This window comes from Pyxicephalus adspersus, chromosome 3, assembly GCF_032062135.1.
Source record: "Pyxicephalus adspersus chromosome 3, UCB_Pads_2.0, whole genome shotgun sequence".
Taxonomy (NCBI): Eukaryota; Metazoa; Chordata; class Amphibia; order Anura; family Pyxicephalidae; genus Pyxicephalus; species Pyxicephalus adspersus.
Genome location: NC_092860.1, coordinates 10,778,455 through 10,802,710, shown reverse-complemented (window position 1 = coordinate 10,802,710; position 24,256 = coordinate 10,778,455). Strand labels below are relative to the sequence as shown.

Below are 24,256 nucleotides of genomic sequence, written 5' to 3'. Positions count from 1 at the left end.
TCACAGACTTCGTTTATTGCATTTTTTTTACGTACTTTATAATTTTATTTCTTGTTTTAACAACAGTATATTTTATTTTATAAATTTGCATGTTTCTGTTTAGATTGTTTTTTATCTAAAAAGACAAAACAAAAAATAAAAAAAGGACGTTTAAAAAAAATATTCCTAAAAATCACCCTAACATACGATCCTGTCCACCTATGATAATGTTATAATGTCATTGCTGCTCTATGCACAAGTATATTATAAATAAGGAGTGGTGTATTGAAAACTCCTCAGGGGCGGGGCTTTGACACTGCCTTTACAGTGTCAGAGTCCTCAGTCTTCTAGGTTGAGTGGTGCGGAGCATCATTTACCCAGAAGACTGAGGCCATCTTGTGACTAACAGGAAGTACTGCAACGGACAGCTCTAAATTAAAAAAAAATTGGAAATATTTTGATAAAATTAGTAAAATTTCAAATGCAAGTTACAAAAATGACACAACGTGCATTTTGATCTTTTTATTTACAATTTTGCACATTTTTAGTTTTAAATAACCCATATATATCCATATTTGAGAGGACCCCCCATAATATAAAGGAGCCTCTACATAAAACAAAGGTATATATATTATATTTTTCACCCGTCTCCTTGCTGTTTAAAGAAATGTAACAGGGTCTCTTTAGAGCCCTTCCTCAGTCGCCTTATACTTACCTCTCCAGATATTCTCTGCTGCTCCCTCCTCCAGCATTTATTGGATGTCACCAACTCCATCATGCAACTATTTTGCAACAAGCCAACAGCCAGGTGACCGGGTATCTTTAAGCTATTAACACACTCTATACAGTTAAATATTTAATATTTTTCTGTGCTCCATACCCGAATCTATATCTGGAGCACATAGGACCGGGGCCTTAGAAAACCATATTTTATGGTTCTACTGCAGTACCAGATTCCACCAGCAGGCAGTAAATCATCAAAACTTGTTAAAAGCCTTTTTTAAAGGCCAATTTTGGCAAACAATGAAATGCATACAATTTTGGTAAAGAAATGCAAATTCTGTTGTGTCCCCACTCCAAACGTTTGGCATTTGTGGACTCCATGCACACCTACGGTAGGTCCATCAGTTGGCTCACAGAAAAAGGCCCCTAACTGCACTGGTTTACCTATACCGGCTTAGAGCTGGCACCCAGTCATAGGTAAACGTCGGGCCCGAATTCTGGTGCAGCAATTTTTCCTTCTTTGGTGAAGCTGTCAATATTCTTTCCTTGGATTTTCCTCAGCCAGGCCTTCTTGCTTTCTTTGCTTTTCATAGTTTGGGTCAGGACCTCCACTTCTTCAAGCTGCAGCAACTTTTTGGCTTGAAGCTCCTTCAGCTGCTTGACGGTGAGAAGTTGGAACCCGGCCCTCTCCCTGTACGGGTCTGCCGAACGAACCTGCTCGGTCACCCTGTGCTTCGGGGTGGGCTTGTCCTGCTGTTGGCTCATGACCATCCGTAGAGGCCGTAAGGACTCAGTGCTGGTGTACAAGCCAATTTGCTTGGTGGAGGGTTCCATGGCGGAAGTTGACCTTCTCAGCAAGGCCGAGCTTTTTGGTTTCTTCCCGTAACCGAAACTGGTCTGGGGCCGCACAATGGCCGGGGCGGGTATGGTAGACCGCACTCCAGGCCCGTGAAGGGACTCGTTCATTTTAAGGCTCAGCTTTCTAATTTCAAAGGCTGTCATGACTTTCCTCATCTCAACCGGGGCAGCTGAAGACTTTAGATACTCAAGAAGTGCTAAAAGGTCCACCTGCTGGCTCTCTTTTGGGGAGAAATTTCGGGCGACCACTTTTCTGTCTTCAGTTTTGGAGGGCGGTGATCCCCATTGGTCCCGGAGCCTTGAGTTGTGCTCCAAATTGGTCCCAATTGTGTCAGCCTTCTGTAAGTTCTGTATGGTGCTAATTTTTAGGAGAACTTGGTTAGGGCTCATTGGAGTGTGAAGGCCGCGGCTTTTCATACGATGTAGGGTTGCGCTTTCGCTCCTGGAAAGGGCTGATTTGCGACCAGGAGAACCGTAACCCGACTCCCCATCTGCAATTAAAAGTATAACAAATTTTTATTAGAAAGAATACAAAAAAAACACAAATTCAATTTTAATGCATGAGTTATGTCCCTACCGGAGTCCTCCTTGGTCTTCATCACCGGTGCCGTGCTCACCCTGCTGTAGACCTCTGGAATGCTGTGTCCGGCTGTTTGCGGCCTGGACGCTGACGGAGGCTTTTTAAAGAATTCAGGCTGTAAGTCAATGTATGCGAAACTTCTACGGTACGTTGTAAGCTCAGGCCAAGTCACCGGCTTCAGGGACTTCATATGCAGATCTAAGGAAAAAAGAACAGTTTATTATCATCAAAAATTATCATCATCATATCACAAAGGCGTAGTAACATCAATAAGGTCATGACCTTCAACCTGTCCTTACTCAGTGTTCTAACACCAACCATGCATGGTCACTTATCCAGTTGTCTATGCATCAGTCATGCATCAGTCCATGCACCGGTGAAGGATTTTGGGAAGAATGCAAGAAGCAGCCATGTTGGTTTTCAGCATACCTGTAGTTATACTTTGGTCCAGCCTGGCCTTGACAGGTGATTACACACCTGGGGAAATGGGGTCTTCATCTGAGACCTCCTCTTGGTCAGTTGTTCATGCACCAGCAAAGCCATTATGGGAAGAATCGAGGTAGTAGCTATGTTGGTTTACAACTTACAATGGTTGTACAACATTGGTTCAACCTGGCTTTGACAGGTGATCACATACCTTAGGAAATGGGGTCTTCACCTTGGACCTCTTCTTCAAGAGGTGTTCAAACCCCAATTGTGCTTGGCCAGCTGTCTATCCACCAGTTACAGTCAGCTGTCCATTCACCAATCCTGGTTAGTTGGTGTACTAAACATGGTCAGTTGTCCATGCACAAGTTACCCATGCACCAGTCAAAGTTGTCCATGCACCAATCATGGTCAGTTATCTATGCACCAGCAAAGTAAAATGGGAAGGCAGCAACAACAACAGTCCTTTCCTACTCTTTGGTCCAACTTGGCCTTGGGAACTGACTTTGCAACTTGGTCAATTGGGTCTTTACCTTCTTGCTTGGTGCTCAAACCCTGACAATGAACGGTTGGTTGTCCTAGGTCTGATAAGTTAGGAGCCCCGGTGGTCTGATAAAATGGCCTGATGGTTTGTGTTTGCACCCTTAATACTATCGAGGCATGTCAGACCATCCAAATTTTGTCAGGTATGGTCCCCTAACATTTGGAGTTTGAAGACTATTAACTAGAAGCTGATTCACCTGCCACATAAGGACCCCTGTTGCCCTATCCAGGGCCAATCCCATTATAGTTAAGCTTACTATGGAAACACATCACAATACCATGAGCTCTCTTTACGCTTCTGGCGGACAGACTACGCGCGTGGTGGGACAGATGAGTCTTGGCCTCCTCCTTGTCTTCCTCCTCATCCATCTGGTAGATCTTTCTGTTGCTGGACCCAACACGTTTCATTCTCTGCGCTCGCACATAGCTGTAAGGCCGGACCCGCATGGGGGCAGAGTGGAACCTTTCCCGCTCCTTCATGGCATCCACTCGTTCTGAGGTCTGTGAGTAATCCCAGGACACTTCTTCGAATTGGAAGATCATGATGCTGGTCAATACATTGATTACCATCCTGCAGACGAAGGGCAGAAGAAAGAGAGGTCACAGGACCACATTGTACAGTAATGATCACTGCCTGTTGTCACATGTAAGGACGCAAATGTCACCTGTTATCCCGAATGCACATGGTAGCCACCGGGTCTGCTCTGCTATTGGCCCTCATGACACGGAGGCAGTCTCCATTCAGGAAGTTGAACACACGGATTTTGCCGTCGGCACAGCCAGTAATGACTCTGAGGTAGAGGAACTCTAAACACGTCACCTCCCTAGAAAAAAAATAAAGTGGATTTGTCAGTAACTACAAGTATGCATGAATTGAGTTCTGTTGTAAAAAAAGCAGTCCAGTGACTGTGCCTAGGCTGAGATGACATCACCACTCTGCTACAGGCAGGAAGAAGCACTTTCACAGTCTCCTCCCCCAAAGTAATCAAATTGCAACATTGTAACTTTGTAAAACATGCATCCCTTACTTTGGATGTCTAAAGGTCATCAGTCGCTTCTGAAAGTTCCCCAGCATGCTCCAGGCCATGGCATATCCATCTGCACCACCTGATACCAAGTGCCATTGGTCAAAGGAAAGACACTTTATTGCTCCCTGGTGGCCTATTAAGGTCTAAAGAAGAAAAGAGATTTCAAAGTAAAGATTTGAGGGCAATTTCTGGTGCTTCAATTTATGAGGAATGACCTATATACTGATTTATTGTGTGTGAAAGATAACATCATGGTGAATCTCTGTTGCTAAACTATGAGAATGGGAATGAACACAAATCCATATACCAGTGCTGGTATGAGCATGCTGGCAGTGGCCCTGGCAAGCTTTGTGGTTGGCACTGACTCACGGTAACTTCATTACCTTAATTAGCTGAGCGGATTCATTGTTCCAGATCTTCACCATCCCCTTCTCACAGCCGCTGATCACCATCTGATTCTTCATTCTGACTGCCAGGATGGCATCTTTGTGCTTGAAGGTCCTCAAGCATTTTCCGGTAGCGATATTCCATACTAAGGGGGGAAAAAAATACATGGCATTTCCTGTGAAGAGGTGCTGGGGTAAAGGGGGTAAAGTGGTGGTGCAATGGTATTTGTAAGCCCTGGACTTCTGGGAAGGTCACAGGCTAAAGTAGAACATTTTAAGCAGGGGAGGGGTTCTGACTTCATTTTAGTCCAATGAAAAGGAAAATCCTAGTCACATGAAATGTTCAATAGGTGGAGTCAAGCACTAGTGTATTCTGTTTTCCTTGGGCACCACCAGTCATCAGCTCTGAAATGAAGAACCAAAACCCTTTCCAAGCTGTAGGGGCCAAAGACAACACCAGGGACTGGTCCTCTATCCTATGTTTGCCATATTTGGCCACAGCTTGCACAGTACAGGTCCTCTTTAATCTCCAGAATTCTAGAATTCCCAGTCTAGCTAAATGTCCCAGCTGACCTTTGACATGGCCGTCCTTTGCGCCGGAGACCAGCACATCGCCCTCTACATCCAGACATGTGATGGTCTTCATGTGCCCATGGAAGATTCGGAGGCAAAGCCCGGTATGGAGGTTCCACTGCCTGAACAAGAATGTATGATGATACACAATGTATGTGTGACAGGTGACCCCCACCACCACCAAATTGCAGCATACATTTGCAGACTCACGTAAAGCGGCAGTGAGCTCTTCTTGGGTTGAGTTACATGCACCCTGTTCGTATTGAATTTTCATGGTATAAATACATTTCTCACCTAATACTGAGATCGAATCCTCCGCTGAACACAAAATCTCTTTCTTCACATAGATGGACAACGCGAATGCTTCCGCTGTGCCCTTGAATGAGAGGAGGAACCTGAGCCATCTCCGCCATATTGTACAGCTTCACCTTCCGGTCTGTAGAACCAGCAACAACCAACTGCCCCCCGTCAAAATGGATTACCCTGTGCGGATCGCCTCTGGATTGGGGAAATTTCAAACAGTCACTTATTTATGTATGAAACTCTACAGGAAGTGAGGGGAAATCCAGCGACTTACTGCGCGGTGAGGATTAGAACATTGTATGATCCACAAAAGATATTCCGTTCCTCCAAAAACACGATCTCTGTCTCATTGTCAATGTATGCTGCTTCAACACTTTCACCAGACTGTGGAAACAGAAGAAGCCATGGTCTCTCACCAAACATTCCCAGCATGCATCACTATATCAGATTTGCTGTTTATACAACTAGCACTTACCTTGACATCCTTATAATACTTTTCCAGTCTTGGTAGAACATTGCCAGAGTCCCCAACTTTGGGCACCGGCACTGGTTGGACTTTGGCATAGGAGACACTAACTCCTTTGTATGACGTCCCCTGGGATGAAAGAAAAATTGCACAGAAGTCAAATAAAAGAATCATCCTTCAGCTTGTACTTGTCATTTGGGATCATGGGATTTAGGCAATTGCCCAGTTTGCCCTACCCTTTAACCAACCCTACATTCAAATTGGGAAGAACTGGAGCCATTGCAGCTCCACTTGGCTTCCGGGAAACCTGAAGACACCAGCACCAAATTCTGATGCAAACCAGACATGCAAATGATATTACCCCACCACCGCAACCATTGGAGGTCCTTACCTGGAGGATCATTGCTTCATTCCGCACCAACCTCTCAGCTTCCAGATCCAGGAAAAGCTCCTTGGTCAGAGAATACCAGTGATGGGACACAAACAGACAGCTGAAGAGATGCTTCTTCTTCAGGTACCCTGTCATCAGAACAAGATGGACAAGATTCATAGAGAGGAGTCAACAAGGAGGCAAGGAAGACCACTGAGATACCAAATGGCCTATCATGGCTTGGTTGAGTCGGTTAGCTGCTGGCTTCATCATCATTTGCCAACTTTGCCTATGCCATTCATATCCAAGGGCATCTAAGCCATGTTTTCAAGATTTATGATTAGTTCTCTAACCACATGGAGGTTTTTGGGAACATGGGAAGCCCTATAATCCTCTGTCATTGGACTTGTCATGGTTTGATGACTGAATATAAGTCTTGGGAGCTTAGCATAATGGGCAATGGATATAGGGTGGGCATTGCCCTCCCTGGTCAATAGTAAAAATATCTTAGCCTGGTGGCCCTGAATGGAGAACCCCCTTTATGCAGATCTTTATAGGAGCAGGAACTGCAATTGGTGACACATCTTTGGAATTACGTACCTACCTGCTCTCCAATACGGACCTACCCCATATGTTATGGAGATATGGGCAAGGTGAGGACTCTTGTAGAAGACAGTAACCCTCAAGTCACCCCAAAATGTATTTCTCTGCAGCCTACAAATTGATATTGGATGAATACAATTCTATAGAAATCATAAAGACTTTGAGTTTTGGTTGAGCAGGACTTTCACCAAAAATCATCAAGCAGTCTAATTATCCTCACTTTCCCCACCATGCATTACCATACAAATATCTAGTTGGGGTTCTAATTCTTTCCTCCGCTCCATTAAACACTGAGTACTTATAGCAGCCCTTGGAAAGTGGGTAGATCCTCTGCCAGGTAGGTACAGCCATGGTATGGCACATTATATACATACCAAGGATCTTCTTGGAGAGGTATACTGGGAGGCATTGGATGAAGTCTTTGTACTTCCTGACTCCCGATATGGACTGGAAGGAAGTAGGGACCACCATCAGAGTTGGGTCGTCTTGCACGGTATAGTCATTCTCTTCTGATTGGACCAAACCATCAGCTCTGAACGTTTCTTTCTGAGAGTCTGAAGAGAAGAGGCAATGTGATGGGGTTGTCATGGGTGAACTTTTGCTGTCCTAACCCTACCCACCCACTATGAGGGAGTCTCACTCTCACAGCTGGAACTTTAATTTACTTTACATTGTATAAATGCAGCAGGGGAATGTGAATGGGCATGGTGTATAAGTGTGGAATGCCAAAATAATAGATGCCATGTTGTACCAAGGTGACCTATACCTGGAATATAAGATTGGGGGTTCTTGCTTTGCCCTCCCTCATTTTTTGATAAAGTGTAAAGTAACTTGATATGTATTTGTCATTGCTCCCTGCATACACTTGTCCTGTTACAAAAACTAACTGCTGGTACCTCCACTTCCTGGTAAAGGCTGACAACGCTAAGCCAATGCCGCCACATTGTCACTTGGCGTGTGAACTTTTTCAGTTGGCCATTGGGCTGGTCATCAGGTCTACCAGGAAGGCAGTCCAGTGGCCAACTGAAGAGGCAGCCGATCAAAGATACCCCCCATACTTCCAACACCAAGAACAGGGGGAGCTCCCCCGTCTAGGGAAAGGGGCATCAACCAGGCAAAGAAGGTGACTTGCTGATCAATATTCCATCAATATATTGATCAGAATACCCTGTTATCTAATAGAATTGATGTTTCTAATGAATCTAACATTGAATCTGCCAGCATTATTGTTCTGCTCCCACTCGGGATATCTATTGCCCCTGGGGTCTATGCCACCCATGCGGTGCAGGTTGGGGCACTAACAGGATGTGTCAGTGGAATTTTCCATTTTGCAACAGTGAAATCCAGTCTCCAGGTTAGACCGGTCACCAGGGAACTCATTCAACATTCATGAGGCTATAATATCCATGATGAAATTGGAGTCTCAAGCTTTCCATTTCTTTAGAAAGCTGCAAACCTCAGAGAGGAACTACAAGCTGTTTCCTCTTCCCCAATGATCAGACTGCAGCCTTGTAACTTTGCAGCAATCACAAGATGAGAGGCTGCAGCAGGGGCTAAACTGTCCTTGTTCGGGGAATTTCCTTTTAATTAGTGCCCTCATGGCAAACATTCAGACACAAGTTGTCACCAGGACAAATTCATAAAATCCAAAGAAGAAAAAGTAGGAAGGTGTAGCAGAGAGGTGAAATAACAAATTTACATCAACCAATAGGATTCAACATTTTGAAATATTTCCCACCCCTGCCATTCTCCCACCCAGCTGTTAACAATGCAGCCACTCCCACTGCAAGCCTGATCACAGCTTTCACCTAGTGTGTGAAAATTGGGTATAGCAACAGGAGAATCTGCAGAATGATTTCCCGACTGTGGTCTTTGTAGATGTTTTTGTATTTGTGTCCTGAATTGATTTACCTTCCCGCTGCCGCTGGCGGACGATGAGCACGTGAATCAAGTTGGCGACGTTGTGTAGCAGGTGTGGGCTGCACATCTGCAGCAGCAGGAGGGTGTAGTTGGCTTTGGTCCAATACGAACCATTCTTCAACCATTCCCAGATCTCCGCCATGAACTGTAGCAGCTGCTGCCTGTTCAGGGCTCGGTCCGAACTGGTGGTACTGAGATCCTGCACCAGGCTGGGGTTTATCCTGGACCGGCTGTAGGTGAAATCTTTCCCCAACGCCGGTTGCAGCACCTTCTCCACATACACCAGCAAGTCAATGCTATTCACCCGTCTGATCACCCCAAACAGGAATTTCCTTTGGGAGTTCTCTCCAGCCCGTTGGAACCATTCCTTGGTGGCAGCCACTTTGGCGGCCAAGACGCAAGTCTCGCAGGCCTGGCAGAGGAGCACCTTGGAAGTTTGGTTCTTGCAGCGAAGGTCCGGGGCAAATTGTAGCCTAAATTCTGATATTTCCATGGCTCCCATAGTGCACTGCTCACCACTTAATTTAATTGTTTTTCAGAATATTTTTACCGTGCCCATTGTGCCCGGGGAATCAGAGCTGGAAGCCGGCTTTGAGTCCCATAGCTGTTGCTGATGTTTTCACAACTTTCTCTCTATTGTTTGGGACTCCAAGGAGACATTGAATGCCGTAATTGTCCCAGTACAAAGCCCCACCAGGGGAGGTTCCGTAATTGTTGTAGTAGAAGGACAGAGGAAAGAACCTGTATTACTGCTTATGTGTTAACCCTCTGATGACAACTTTTCTTTAACCAAAGAAACATAGTAACACGTTTTCTACATAAATGTGAACCTGAACTATTGTGCTCTGTGTATCATATTTTGTTTTAATCTGTACTGCTGATTTCCTCAACCGTTTATCAGCAAGTTGTCACTGCAGCCATCATTGCTGTGCACTGGGTTTGCTCACCATGCGTGTGTAACGTGTGCTGCAACCTCAGCTTCTTACCTATAAAGAAACTCCATGTTCTATGATTCCTTACATTGTGTATCATGGTTATCGGTGTTACACTCGTGGTATCTGTACAGCACAATTGGGTGGCTACAAATAAAGACATTCTAAATGGAGCATGAATTGTAGCCACTATCGTATATTAAAGCCTATAGAATAATCAGATGTGGTTTTGCATTATTTTTTTAAATATAGATGCCATTACCAACCTTTATGTCGTAGAATGACAACCTTTACTCACCACATGGCGTCATTGGAGCTTTGTTAACCTAGGCTGCCCTACAAGCTAATGCCATCTCAATTGCATGGGGGAAATTTGTAACTTACAGAAGAGAGTGAGAAGTGAGATTGTGATTTCAGTCTAGCTTTGCAGGAAAGGATGAGGAATCACTTGCTTGTGTTCTTGTTGGATCATATTAGTGCATGTGAGTGTGCACACTTACCTATAGAAATGTTTGTCTCTTCTACCCCAAAACAATCCATATATATATATATATATATATATATATATATATATATATATATATATATATAACCAAGATTTTACCCTAAAAATGCCATTAGAAAAAGAATCTTTGTTTATATTCAGGTAACATCACTAGATGGTGCTGTGTCTTCACGTAACGTGTATACCAAACTCTTGCTTTCTGAAACATGATTATAGTTTCTTACACACTTTACATGAGGACACAGCACTATCTACTGGTGGCCAACAATAATGCACATTATTAGCAATTCAAAAGAACAATAATTACTTTAAGCTGTGAAAAAGGTGGTGGGTGGGTGGTTGTCTGTGCCCCATCAATATAAAAAAAATAAGGTAACATGGATGTATTAACATTATTTTATCAGCATTTCTATTGATTACAGGTTTGAATGTTAGCAGTGACGGTTGCATATTGTGCCAATGTAGTTACCTTGATTTATATTTGAGTATTTACAGCATTGTATTAATAGAAAATAGATTAGGATGGTAAACAACACTACTTCTAGCTCAACCCACATAGGAAAATAGGTAAATCTGATTAAAGATGATCTTGCTATATCAGACCCCCTTCAATTTAGAAGTAATTTTCAGTATTGCATTAATATGTATATATCAGCAACATGCAAGAGTCATGGCTGTATAACCCACCCTAGTAAGATCTCAGCAAAAACATACCTTTTTTCATGTGAGGTAACTCTGATCATTGTGACATGTAGGGTACAAACAATACCCGGCCTATAAAATTAATGCACACAGGTGACACATTCCATAATCAGTGACAGTGTTTATTACAAAACAGATCAAACATCAATTACATTGTGATATTACATAAGGATAAGCATAACATTGCTCTGATATCAGAATATCAAAATAAAATATTTATAATAAAAAAAGTACAAAAAAATATAACAAAACCTAATCATAAAAAAATTAATACAAGCAATACAATAATAAAAGTTATGAAGTAGAAACCACCACCCAATTCTCAGATATCCATTGTCCTACAAAGGTCAGTACTTCAGAATCCATGGGAGGTAAGCTAGTCCAGATCCTTTCCAAATTCTCAACGCGTTTCGCAGGCTAACAGCCCATTCCTCAGGAGAAGTGAGAAGTGATAAATGTAAATTTTCATACAATAAGAGTTTCATACATATAATAAATGAACAGATGTGGATCACTTACTTAGATTTATCAATGTGTGGTATATCAGACCCAACCACAAAAGTTGCTCATTAGTCCACCATGCAAAGGAACCCAAGGGGCAGCAAAATGTTGTATGTTGTAATGCCAATTCTGATGCCCCTTTATAGGTTCCTCTGTCTGGTGTAGCTTTTTTGGTTGGATCTGTTATATCATGCATTAATATAGTTTCAGTGCTTCTTTTCTGTACATTTAATATATGTATGAAGCTCTGACGTTGGACATAACTTTATGATTATTGTTCTAAAGACTTTTCTCCTGAGGAAGCGGCTGTTTGTCCCCGAAACATGTTGAGTTCAATGAAAGAATTTCTCATGTTTAACTGACGATGTAACTGCAGAATTTTATAAACGTACGTACTGTATATACTAATTATGGTAAACTTATTAACATCTACCCAAGCATTATCTTGTGTAATGTATTTATCAATTGGATAGCAGTGTTATCACACTTTGTCAAATTAGTTTATACCTTTTACTCGATAAAAGTAGTTTTTTTTTTTTAATATAATTTATTATTTTTCAAATTTTTTTGCCACCTTAGGGAAAGCCTAGCCAAAATTTGAACCCTAAAAATGCCACACAAATGGAGTTCAAATTGTGCACACTTGATGGTGGAGATTTTTTGGATCACCCAGCTTCTCTGATGAAAGTATATTCTCTGCAGCTTTAATAAATCAGGCTCAGTGAGCCACCATGCCAGGTTATTGAGGTATTCATATTTAGTATTATTGTGGATATTCAGTTGGCCCAGGAGGCATAAAAAATTATTTGCATGGCTTGACTCGCTATCCAAAATAGGGGTACATCCCTAATTTTAGGATTTGTGGTCAAAGTGAGACCAGCCACTAATATCTGATTTTAGAGGACTCAATCATATTTGGTAAGGCAATGGAGGTACAAATATCATGGCACAAATCCAAACCACAATGGGTCATGTTCTCCTCACCAGGCCATCAGCAACCATTTTACTAAAAACGACACTCGGCACACATGTTAAAAGGTTTGGGGTCACGTGTTCCCCCTTCAATCAATCCGATCGGCCCCTTTTCTCCAGGAGGAAACTTCAAGTTAAATTTTTGTAGGAAGCTGACAAAAAAGATGAAGATCTCTGTCTTGGCCAAAGCCTCCCCTATACACGCTCTTTTACCTGGAAATGGGGGACATTAAAGTGTTAATCAGAATGGGGAAACAAAACACAATTTATTTTAATGCAAACTGAAACTGCATCTGTTGTCCTTTACACAGGTACAGTGTTTTGTCATTTTGAAAATCCCTAAAACCAAAGTTATGGCTGTACACATGTAAGGGAGTAGTTATACCTGAAAAAGGATTTATTTCTGTTCTTTAGGTCCTAAAGCTTACACTGCACAGCCTTGTCTGGCAGAGAAGAAGACCTGAGTTTTTGGTGCTTCAATTAGGTACAAATCACTGGTCTTGTCCCTCCCCGAGCATGTGATTGGCCAGTGATAGGAGAAGTAGCAGACTGAAGGGGTTATCTCTTATTCTGCTCGCCCATCAGTAAGTTGTTTGGATAGCAATGAGCAGCTGCTTTTTATTTCCCCAGTCTAATTTAGTGCACACATTTATGAATATGAATAAATGTACTTTGTTACAAATTGTTCAGGATGATGATGCAGTGATTTGACTTCTACTCACCTGCTCCGAATGGTAAAAGAGCCTCATTCTTCATAAACTTGCCATTTTCATCCAGGAAACGATCAGGATTGAATTCTTCAGGTTTATCCCAATACTTCTTGTCATACAGAGCGGAGTGCAAGAATGTGACGATCTGAGTGCCCTGCAAAGAGACGGATATGTTTCACTTTCATGTTTATAGTGCCAGAATATTCTGCAGCTCAGAACACTGAGCCAGTTCCATCAGTCTCTGTACAGAGGAGCTGACATTCCAATGTCCTCCAAAGTCACACACTATTAATATACATTTATATAGCTCTGACATATACCGCAGCACTGTACAGAGAATACTGAGCCAGTCCTATCTGTCTCTGTACAGGGGAGATTACTCTATTATTCCCCCACAGTCACACACTATTATTTTACATTTATATAGCTCTGACATATTCCAGAGTGCTGTACAGAGAACACAGAACCAGTCCCATCAGTCTCTGTACAGAGGAGCTGACACTCTAATGTCCTCCACAGTCACAGACTATTATTTTACATTTATATAGCTCTGACATATACCATAGTGCTGTACAGAGAACACTGAGCCAGTCCCATCAGTCTCTGTACAGAGGAGTAGATTTGAGCATTCTATAAGTTGCATTTATTACCTTTGGTATAATGTAGCCTTTAAATTTGATGTCTTGCAATGCGGCATGGGGCAGACCGTTGGGCACTACACTGGCATATCTCTGGGCTTCATGAATCACGGCATCTGTATAGGGTAAGGAGACGCGGTGCTCCAGAGATGGGCATTTTTCTGTGCCAAGAACATTATCAATTTCAGCTTGAACTTTCTCTGCAAAAGAAGCCGCATACATGTTAGAACATCACCCTCTCCACCATCTTCCAGCAACCTGGTTGGCACAAACCATCTGCACATTAAACAGGACCAAGCGGGCAATATACTGGATAAATTTTATGTAACATGTCATCCACTGCTGCAGCCTCTCACCTTGCAACTTGCTACAATGTTGCCATCTGATCACCAATGGAGAGGAGAAGGAAATAGGTGCAGCAGATATAATTTCCTATGCATTGTCTATGAATGGAGCTCAGGGATAGTTTTTTAACAATAAAAAGTAAAGCTTTAATGTTTTTGCTGCATACAGTGACATGTCAGCAATGTATTCATGCAGATTAGTTGAATGTCAACTTTAATGGGAGTGAATGACATCAGAAAGCCTTTTGAATAATCTGAGCACTTTGAGGATCTGGAGTCCCTGTGCCACTGCTGGCTACACAACACTGAAGCACTTCACAATAATTATATATATATATATATATATATATACACACACACACACACACAATAACATACAATAAGACTCTGAATCGGCTCCAAGAATACAATTCTTACTTTGAATTTCAGGATTTTCCATCATAAACTTCAGCAGCCATCGGAGTGTGGAGGATGTGGTGCCAGTGCCAGCAATGAAGAGGTTGAAGGTGGTCATTGTTAGGCTCTCTATGGTAAAATGGGAGTCTGGATTTCCAGCTTCCTAAGGGAAAAAGAACTACATGAGAGCCAAATTTAAAAGGAGAAAAAGCCCAAAATGCCCTTCCTAAAATACATCATCGGCTGATTCAGGGTGCCTGAATTTACCAACATTCATCAAAGAAATAAAAAACCAGAGTAGACATTTTCACAATTTATTTTCTTCACCATTGTGGTGTCTGAACATTTTGGCCTCAAAAGATGTTTTTTGGGTATTACCTCATCTATCTTATTCAGGAAACAGTCGACAAAGTCTCGCGGGCATTTGGGGTCCCGGGTTTTGATGTGATTTTCAATGAGGTCAGTCAGGAATTTCTGGAGCATTGTGGCATTTAGAAAGATCTTGTTGTGTTCACCTGGAAGCCACTGCAGAATTTCTGGGAAAGCGTTGTAAAGCTGTGAAATGGAAATAAAGTTTATTAATAAAGATTTTAAAACTTGACCCAAGTATCTATTTCTTTGTAGGAGGTGTAAACCTCAAACATTTAGTTTGCCATGAAAACCAGGAATAGTTATTTTAAAGCCTGTAAAGGCATATTCTACCATTGTCACCATCCACAAATCCACCCCCAGAATGGAATCCATGTAGACAGAATGTAACACAAAGAAATAATAAGGGATTGATTACACTGAGATACAATAGTAGATGAAAACGAATCAAGTGGTGATCTCATTTAATTAAAAAAGCTGGCAATTGTTTATGGTACACAGAGAAAACTAAATACCAAGTTAGTTTATAACTCCATCTCACCTGGAAGCCCCGTTTGCCCAAGAAGGACAGATTTTCAAGGATCATGTTATGTAAGGTCTGGAAAGTCACGTCCTGTGTATCAAATCGATCCCCAAACACGATAGAGCAGATGACGTTGGACACGGCCGCAGTGACCTCAGGGCCGGGGTTAAAAGGTTTCCCTTGTGAAGAACAGAGAATAAGTTCAAATAGTGAATTGGTAAAGAGCTTTGGTCAAGTTTAGAATTTCCATCCAATATCACATTTCCCAAGCACAGGGTAGAACGACCATAATTTTTTAGGGTTGGTTATGGTTTCTATTAGTCGTTGTGTACAGCACCTTGTGTACAGGGTGCATTTTAAGACTTATGGCCCTCCTTGCCCTGAGGTATCACTTATCCTCATGGGTCAAGCAAAAAGGGTTAGCTGGCATTAGTGGCAAGTTGGTTATGGTTTCCTAGAATCAAGTGGGCCAGGTGGGTCAAATGGGCCAGATGTTGCTAAACTAGATCAGGTGTCACTTTGCATAGAACAGATACAAGTAGGACAAAGACCATCCTAAAAATGTACACTGTATTTGTGTGTTAGCCTTATGAATACCCACCACATACTCATGTCCATTACCATTTCTTAACCTGAAGAACTCCACCAAAAATTTTGCCTCTTCGGTCACTCTTTCTTCAATGCTCCTCTTTCCCATTCCAAAGTTCCTTAAGGTGGTCAGAGAGAACCTTCTTTGATGATACCAGTGAGGTCCATTAGAGAAGACCAGTCCTGGAACAAAACACAGACTTTACCTAATGAGAAAGCATAAGTTTTTGGATACACAGCAGCAACACTCCACGCAGCAGATTCAAGATAGTTTAGTGGCTTTATAATATAGCAGCCCTCCCTCTCCCTCCCATCCTGTTTAACACCTCTAAGACAAGCTAATACTTTTTTCTTCAAACCTTTCATACAATTTTTTTTTTGCCATCTCGCAATGTGCACAATTGTTCTAAACCTAATTTTTTTGGTTATTGGATTTGAAAGTTTTTGCATTCTTGAAATCCTTACACCACTTGCTGTTGCAGACTGACAACACTTTGGCTATGTACTTATGTGAATGACAAATGATCGGGGGAGTCATGGGCAGGAATCTGACATATACAGCAGTCGCTCAATGTCATTTATGGAACCGTCTCGATGGATCCATGATTGACTAATGGTGACTGACCGGAATACAAGTCAATGAAGAAGAGAACATCGGGGTGCCATTCGCTAGTTCTCCCTTACCCTTTCCATACAACAGAAAGAAGTTGTGTACAGCATCGTTCTTTCATCTGTTTCTCTTTTGCCACTGGAAACAATCAGGAAAGAACATTTCCAGTGACAAATAATGAATGTTTGAATGCTGCCTATGCTTTTTCTATGTACATAGCATCAGCATTGTAAGCCAGCTGTGCAGAAATCTATCTGATGGACTTGATTGGCAGTCCAAAGGCCAACACATGTTTTCTGGGCAATAGGTGCTTTTTCTGGATCTCCAGGTAAGAAATATTACAACATAATACCAAACACAACTAGGTAAAAACATACACGTTATACATGATGGGCTCCATGGCAAATATAGTATAAAATAAGACCACAATCTATTAACAGAGCACAGATCTTGGTGCCTAATAAACTGAATCATAAATCTGTTTGCCATTTTTTCTTTTCAGGCATAGGCCTCTTTGTCCTCAATAAATTCATCACCACATCATATTCCTATCTACCTTTTCTTCTTGCGATCCGAGCAAACACAGGGAGAATGGCCCTTCCGCTGAAATCTTCGGCCTGTCCCAGCAGGGCCTCTTTGAGCGTGTCGTATCCATAAAGAACCACGGTCGGATTCCTTCCAAAATAGATGGTGTAGACGCCTCCATATTTCTCGCCGAGCTGGTGCAGAAAAAAGAACAAATATTAGCATTTGTTAGTAACCGGGGTCAGTCCCTTTAGCACCATTATCCTAACCAACTATCTGGGTTTTTAACTCAAGTTCCTTTTCAATCAGAAAGCACACTTTTTTAAAGGACCTTTATCTATTTGAACGTAGCAATGATCAATCAATACAGTTTCAGAGTTGATCATTTATTCATCATTTAGGTACACCCACCGGCGACCCTTTTTCCTCATAGAAGTGATCTCAACCGGTGACCTTAAAAGTGGCTTCAAAAATGAATCCAGTATATGGGTTTAATTCAAAATCTATTAGTGGAACCAACCATACTTGTAAACAGTTACCATTGTCCAATACTTTGCTCGCCTTCCACTCTCACTGAACCTACAATGTATGTGTCTCAAGCTCCCCTGAGGAAGCCCTTATGGCGAAATGCGTTGGGAAAAAGAGATTTAAAGACTCGTTTCACAAGGTTTAAATCAAAGAGATCCAGCAAAAAAACTGACAGGATGCTCACTCTGCAATATTAAAAGTGCTTGTATAATATGAAACACAAGAAAACCCCCCTAACTTTTGCATATATTTATTTGCAAGGGGGGTTTTGGAACCACTATATCCTATTGTTATGTATGTTTTGTATATCACTTGTTTTTGCTGCTTTGATTAATTTCTGCCCCCTTCCTTTCAATTTGTTTGATCTCCTTAGGGGTTGGTAAAAAAAAAAAACACCAGAGACATTATAGAATCTAGTTCTAATTTCTAATTATAAAATATATGTAAGGAGAACAGAAATTGGCTTTTTTATGGCAAGCTAGTATTGTTAAAACAAAAAATTCCTTATTGTAAGTATTCAAAAGCGATTAAAATCATTGCAAAATGATGGTTACAATCATAGAAAGAACCGTATGTTTTATAAACAATGATTGTTGATCTTCTTACATCTAGATCATGAAGCCCAGTTAACAAGACCATTCAATCTTGATCAAATAATTGGTAAGTCGAAGTCTCACACCCGACATGTTTCGCATATTAGCTTCCTCAGGGGATATTGAGACCTACATTACCAGTGTTACAATAAACACAATAGACATAGCATCAGTTTGAACAAAAGATAATAAGCCTCAAAGATAATAAACACATTATACAATGGGTATTACTTAAGAAAAAGAAAACTGAGAACCATGTGGTATACCTAGATGATTTGGTGTCATATATGTCACAGGCTTTGTATCTGTTTTGACATATATTAAATGTATGGGAATAATTTAGTTAGAAAGAGAAGTTTAGTTTACGATGAATCAGGTACAATCTCATGTGTATAAATTGTGTATTAAATAATATATTTAACCATTCACTAACCCCCCATTGTTTCTGGGTTGGAAGAAGCTGTAAGCGGGTGGCAGCCCCTGTATTGTGACCCAACTTTGTATTAACCACCCAAAAACAGGCTGTAGGACTCTTTCCTTTATAATAATACGTAGGAAGCAGGAGACTGCATTACCCCAGGGTACCAAGAACAGGTAGAGGTAGCTGGCTGCAGATTAAGGAGCATTGCTAATGTATGGACAGATCTCTGCAATGAAATGTGTTCATGATGTTTTTGGCGGTGCTGAAGGCTTGGTTAGGGGGAGAAGCCTAGAAAAGGTGAGGGAGCAGGTAGCTGGGGTCCACCAAATTCAGTCTTGCCCCAGACTCCCAAGTGTCAATGGAAGATCAATGCCTCATGCTAGCTCAACATTCAGCCTGCATTCCAACTGACGGATCCTGATTTTCCTGTATCATTAAGCCCCGTATACACCGCAATCAAGAGTGTAACCATTCTGTACTAAAGGTCAAAAAGAAGTAAGCAGTAAATCTCTGCAATAAATGAAAATGTATCCATGTATTACCTCTTTAAGCGTTCTGATAAAATAATGCCAGCACAATTCTTTTGGTGGAAAAAACTTGCAAGACTTTGGGCCTGATTTAATAAAGCTCTCCAAGGCTGGGGAGGATACACTTTCTACAGTGAAGCTGGGTTATCCAGCAAACCTGGAATGGATTTCTTAAAAGTAAGTTGCTATTTGTTAGGAAATGTTTTGAATCCTGGACCAGATCCATTCCAGGTTTACTGGATCACCCAGCTTCACTGTGAAAAGTGTATCCTCTTCAGGAGAGCTTTAATCAGGCCTTTTGTGTCAACCAGGTCCAGTTGTCCTTTGTAACAGTTCTGAAACCCACAAACTTTATTTTGCTCTGTGGTCCAATGCAAGAACTGGGTGGCTGCTTCAATACATTATTATCCTTTAATATTCCACAGCCATGTTCAATGAATAGGGGCTGCGGACAACAAACCTGAATTACATACCAAGTACAATCTGTGACATAGGAGGAGAAGAGAACCCTGTAGATTGGAGTTTACAGTCTAAGATGTGGGGAGTCTGGAATGCTATATGAAGGAAAAACTGAAAGATGGCTAAATTGTTACATATAAGAAATGGGTAAGTTAAAAAAAGGGATTGTGAGGGGTTGTTTAAATGTGTTGAAAGTAGGAGCAAGCCGAAAAGGACAATATCCAGAGATTCGGTGGCTCTAGAAAAGTCTTGGAGCTGTGCATGAGAAGAGGTTATGAGTGAAGAAGTCATTAGTAGGTCATTGGAGGAGCAAAGAAAGCGCCAAGGGGGATATTTTTCTATCAGGAAAGAGATGTGAGTCCAACAAGAGCTGCAGGGGGATATTCAAAAAAAGCACTGTAGCTGAAATTTGATTCTGATGTGAAAAGAAGACAGTAAAGATGCAGATGAAGAGTGGTGGGCAGGATGGAAAAGTCTCATTCACGATTGACTGTAGAGTACAATCTGGTTAGTAGAATACCTGAGAAGAGGATGTGTTACCTAGAAGGGCATGTACCAGGAGTTTGGTGGTCCCTGGGGACAGGAAGGGGCGTATTTTGGAGACTTGTTGCAGGTGGAGGTGGTAGGACCTGGAGATGTTCTGGATGTGATGATGAAGATTGCAGAGTGAAAGGTGACAGCAAGATAGTGTATGTGTGGGGTAAAGGTCAAAGATATATAAGGAGAAATTGTAAAGGTGGTGGTGGAGGAAGATGCCGAATCAGCATGACAAGTCATAGGTGGGTGGCGAAATAAATTTGTGCGTTGGTGGCATTTATATCATATTGTAGGCTAAGGGTTGATAAAAGTTTGCCAAGGGAGGAGCTGTAACTAACGAAGAGTACAGGTTAATGAGGTGAACACCAGCAGGGAGCGGGAATAGGAGAGAAAGAATCTAAAGAGTTCATGTAAGGACAGAGTCACCGATATTGATACAATGCATGGGAGTAGAATAGGAGGATTAAATGGGATAACACAAATGAAATATTAGTGTAATGAAGTATTCAAAGTGTTGTATTAGTTGGATAGCCACAAAAGAAAGGGAAATTTATATTTGATTAGTAGTGTCTATCCAGCTAATACAATACTTTGAATACTAATAATTCCTGAGAGTGGAATATTTCCCATTGACACCTCTGGCGTCTGTATCAAACTAAATGATACTGTAAGTATTGATTACATTATTTATTATATTGAACAATTTATATCAAAATCAATTTGTATTAGAATTCAAATAAAAAAAGTTTTATCAGATTTCAATGTACCTACTAATAAAAAAAGAGATTTCCTTTTGTTTCAACCTAGATTATGTTTTCTAACAATGGGAGTAACAGGATCTTGTTCAAAAGTCTGAACCATTGTTAGTAAGTAAAATGAATAACAATAATATACAGTATATATATTTCTCTCTCAAGTGTCACAGGAAGTTACATTTTACTTACCACTCTTACTTATCTTGGCACAGGTCATACACTCTATACACATTGTTCATCACATCATTACATGTAAGTAAGTAAGTAAGTTATTATATATTACACTTCTTCTAACCAATGCAACTTTATTGTAAAAAAATGACACAAAGAATCACATCATGAGTATTTATTATATCGTGTTTTTTCTTTATGTGCTATTTTGTATAAGAAGCCAAGTCTCGGAATCCCCTGAGGAAGCTATAAAGTGAAACGCGTCGGGAAAATGGGACACTACCAAGTGAATTACTGTACCAATCTATATATATATATATATGAATTGTACTTTTTGAATTTTTAAGAAGTTAGATGAACAATTTTCTAGTATAGAGAAAATTATCTATACTCACTGAAAGTATTACTGCCTCCTTTTGCTTTTCTTTCATTTGTGAATATTCATGAATTGGCTTGGTAGTTGTATTCAAACTAATGAGAATCTGTCCTTCCCCGGTAAGACCCCCTTTTACGTAAATGGGATAACATAAAAAAACTCTGCTGTGAACCCAACAGGAAGTCCTCTCCTAAACCTGGAAGTTCTGTGACCCCAAGCAGAGAGATCTCTTCCCAATTCTGGCTTTGCTGTGACCCCAGCATGGAGATATCCTCCTAATTCTAAACCCAGCAGGCAGATCCCCTCTATGTCTTGGCTCAGCTGTAACCCAAACAAAAGCTTCCAGGGTTGGACCTGGGGTCCATCAGAGGAAACGCAAAGGAGGGTTCACCAGAATGCATATGTTTCCTAAAACAGTGGCACATTTTTTGTTCTAGAGCATGGCCAGCTCTAGAATTGGAATAAACTGGCATCCCTTAAATAATTGCTGTGTGATATATCTCCTATACTTATTGCATTTTACAGAGGAGAAGAAAAGAGATAACTGAGCAGTAAAATGCAGCCAGTCATGAACTCACATTACCTGTAGTATGAATTCTTAATGGCAAAGTGGATCATTTAAATCTACCTTTACCACCAGACTCACACTATGCAGTACCCCACAGGTACCAATAGATGTCACTAGAGTGCAGTTCTCCAATTTATGTAATAGGTGATATTCCCACCAATCAGTCCATGCTTTAAATTTCCCAAATTTCTTCCAATTTTAATTTTTTTACTGAGCCAAGGCAGACATTGCCCAAAAGGGAAAAACAGTTTCTTAATTTATTCTTTTACATGGAAGAGATGCAATGATATTCAGGACCTTTGCAGAGGGAGGCACTGTTTTGTATGTTACATTATCCTTGTTTGGTGGTAATGAGTCCTAGTACTTTATATTGTGTGTAACATTGACCATTGCATACTATTTTCATAATCATTGCATGTTCTTTCCTTCTTTTAAAAATTTCCTTTCCATTTTAGTGTCATCACTCTGCCCTTCTCTCCTTCTTCTTTATAAAGAAGTGAATCTGACATTTACTTAAACATTCCCTGGTGGAGAATTTTCCAGATCCATGTCTTTCTATAGCAGTCATTGATTCTCCGCCAAAGACAGTTTCAGTGTATGTCAGATTCATTGATTTCTAAAAGAAACCCCAAAGTCTTTTTTCCACATTATTTCAATTTTTATAATGATTTCTGATTGGCCCCAATAGGGTGCCTGACCCTAAGCAATGGCCTTTTAGATATTTCTGCCATATATCTGAGATGGTGACAGATCAGTGCAGATAGACATTTTGAATGTTTCTGTGAATGTCAAATTCACCGATTTCTAAAAGAAACCCTAAAGTGTTTTTTCCTGATTATTCTTTTGTACCCATTTTCATCAACTTTTATAATGAATTCTGATTGGGCTCAATAGAGTGCCTGACCCTAACCAGTCGACTTTTAGATATTTCTGACATATGTCTGAGATGGCGACAAATCAGTGCAGATAGACATTCACTGGACACTTTATTAGGTACACCTGTCCAACCGCTTGTCAACGTAAATATCAGCCAATCACATAGCAGCAATTCAATGAAATTGGGCTGAAGTTCAAACTGAGTATCAGAATGTGGAAGTGAGGGCATTGAAGTGACTGAGAATATATCATGGTTGTAGGCAGGGGTGTAGTGGGGAGGGCACACGTGGGAACGCCATGCCCCTAATTTTTTCGGGACCCCTGTATAGGTTCTCCCTGTGTGCTTGCCATAGATAGCTTCCACTATTTCCATCCCCCTTTTCTTCTTTTACGACTACACCCCAGGTTGTAGGTGCAGGTCAGGTTGGAGTATATTAGAAATTGCCGATCGGTTAGTATTTTTATGCACAGCCATCTACAGTACCAAGGAATAGTCTGAATAAAATGGAAATTTAGGACAGGAAGGTGATGGTGAATATTTATCCCCAGCAGTTAAATATTGCATTGTTTAGATCTCTGTGCCCAAAGATGGAGGAAGGAGGGACAATTAGGAGCTACTCTACAGCCAGTGTTTCCGATATCCCCATCCCAGCCCTTTCCTAGACAGACGTTTTACACCTCCCCCTTAGTGTGGAATGTTTGCATGCTTTCATTATGATTGCAGCTCACCTCTGTAAAGGTGTCGTAAGGAGCCAATTTATTGATCTGGTGCAGATTGCCAATGATGGGCCAAGGTGCGGGCCCCGGGGGCAGGTGACGTCTCCTTCTCCATGATGAGATGTACAGGTATGCCAGGAAGACCAAGACTGCAGCCAGAAGAACAGGCAGCATGGTGATAACCGCTCTTCCTTACAACTCTGGCTGTCCCAGGATATTTATCAGCTGCGGCTCCACCTCTAGGAGTGACCTGAGATCTGATGTAACTGGGGCTGTGACCAAAAACTGGGGCTGGATCTTAAAGTTATGTACAAGAAAAGTAAAAGTGTTGTGTGGATCTTTATTAATATGATTATATATATTAATATGAATATGATTATACTTCCTCATACAAACAAATACCTTCTTCAATAAATCACGCACACTCCTACGCAGATTCTTCTGTTTGTAGTACACTGAGCTGCCTAAGTAGCTGCAGATGTTGGGATTTGCTGGGTATCCTGGCTTCCTCGGGCCGGCCAGTACTGAATTAACTCCTGTATGCATGCATATACCATTCCTACCCAGACAATCCAGATGGCTGAAGTTTTGACTCCCAGTAAAAGGAGCGAAAGAGGACCTAGGTGTGTGCGACAGATTACAGGTGAGCACTAGC

At 41.2% G+C, this 24,256-nt stretch overlaps 2 protein-coding genes across 2 annotated transcripts; both read right to left on the bottom strand.

Moving 5' to 3' along the window:
• Positions 1-150: 150 nt before the first annotated feature.
• FBXW10B (F-box and WD repeat domain containing 10B) lies at positions 151-9,417 on the bottom strand. Its single transcript, XM_072403581.1, has 13 exons — positions 8,750-9,417; positions 7,213-7,392; positions 6,257-6,384; positions 5,875-5,994; positions 5,674-5,783; positions 5,391-5,594; positions 5,097-5,218; positions 4,521-4,669; positions 4,138-4,280; positions 3,775-3,933; positions 3,388-3,680; positions 2,138-2,338; positions 151-2,051 (listed from the first exon to the last, which is right to left on the bottom strand). Exons 1-13 carry the CDS (start codon positions 9,258-9,260, stop codon positions 1,174-1,176), a joined length of 3,198 nt encoding a protein of 1,065 aa, XP_072259682.1. The 5' UTR covers positions 9,261-9,417; the 3' UTR covers positions 151-1,173.
• A 1,582-nt stretch (positions 9,418-10,999) lies between these two features.
• Positions 11,000-23,894, bottom strand: LOC140325632 (cytochrome P450 2F2-like). The gene is made up of 9 exons (XM_072403579.1): positions 23,614-23,894; positions 17,105-17,267; positions 15,972-16,121; positions 15,369-15,529; positions 14,837-15,013; positions 14,480-14,621; positions 13,731-13,918; positions 13,093-13,234; positions 11,000-12,583 (listed from the first exon to the last, which is right to left on the bottom strand). The coding sequence occupies exons 1-9, from the start codon at positions 23,773-23,775 to the stop codon at positions 12,405-12,407; spliced, it is 1,464 nt and encodes a 487-aa protein (XP_072259680.1). The 5' UTR covers positions 23,776-23,894; the 3' UTR covers positions 11,000-12,404.
• Positions 23,895-24,256: the final 362 nt, after the last annotated feature.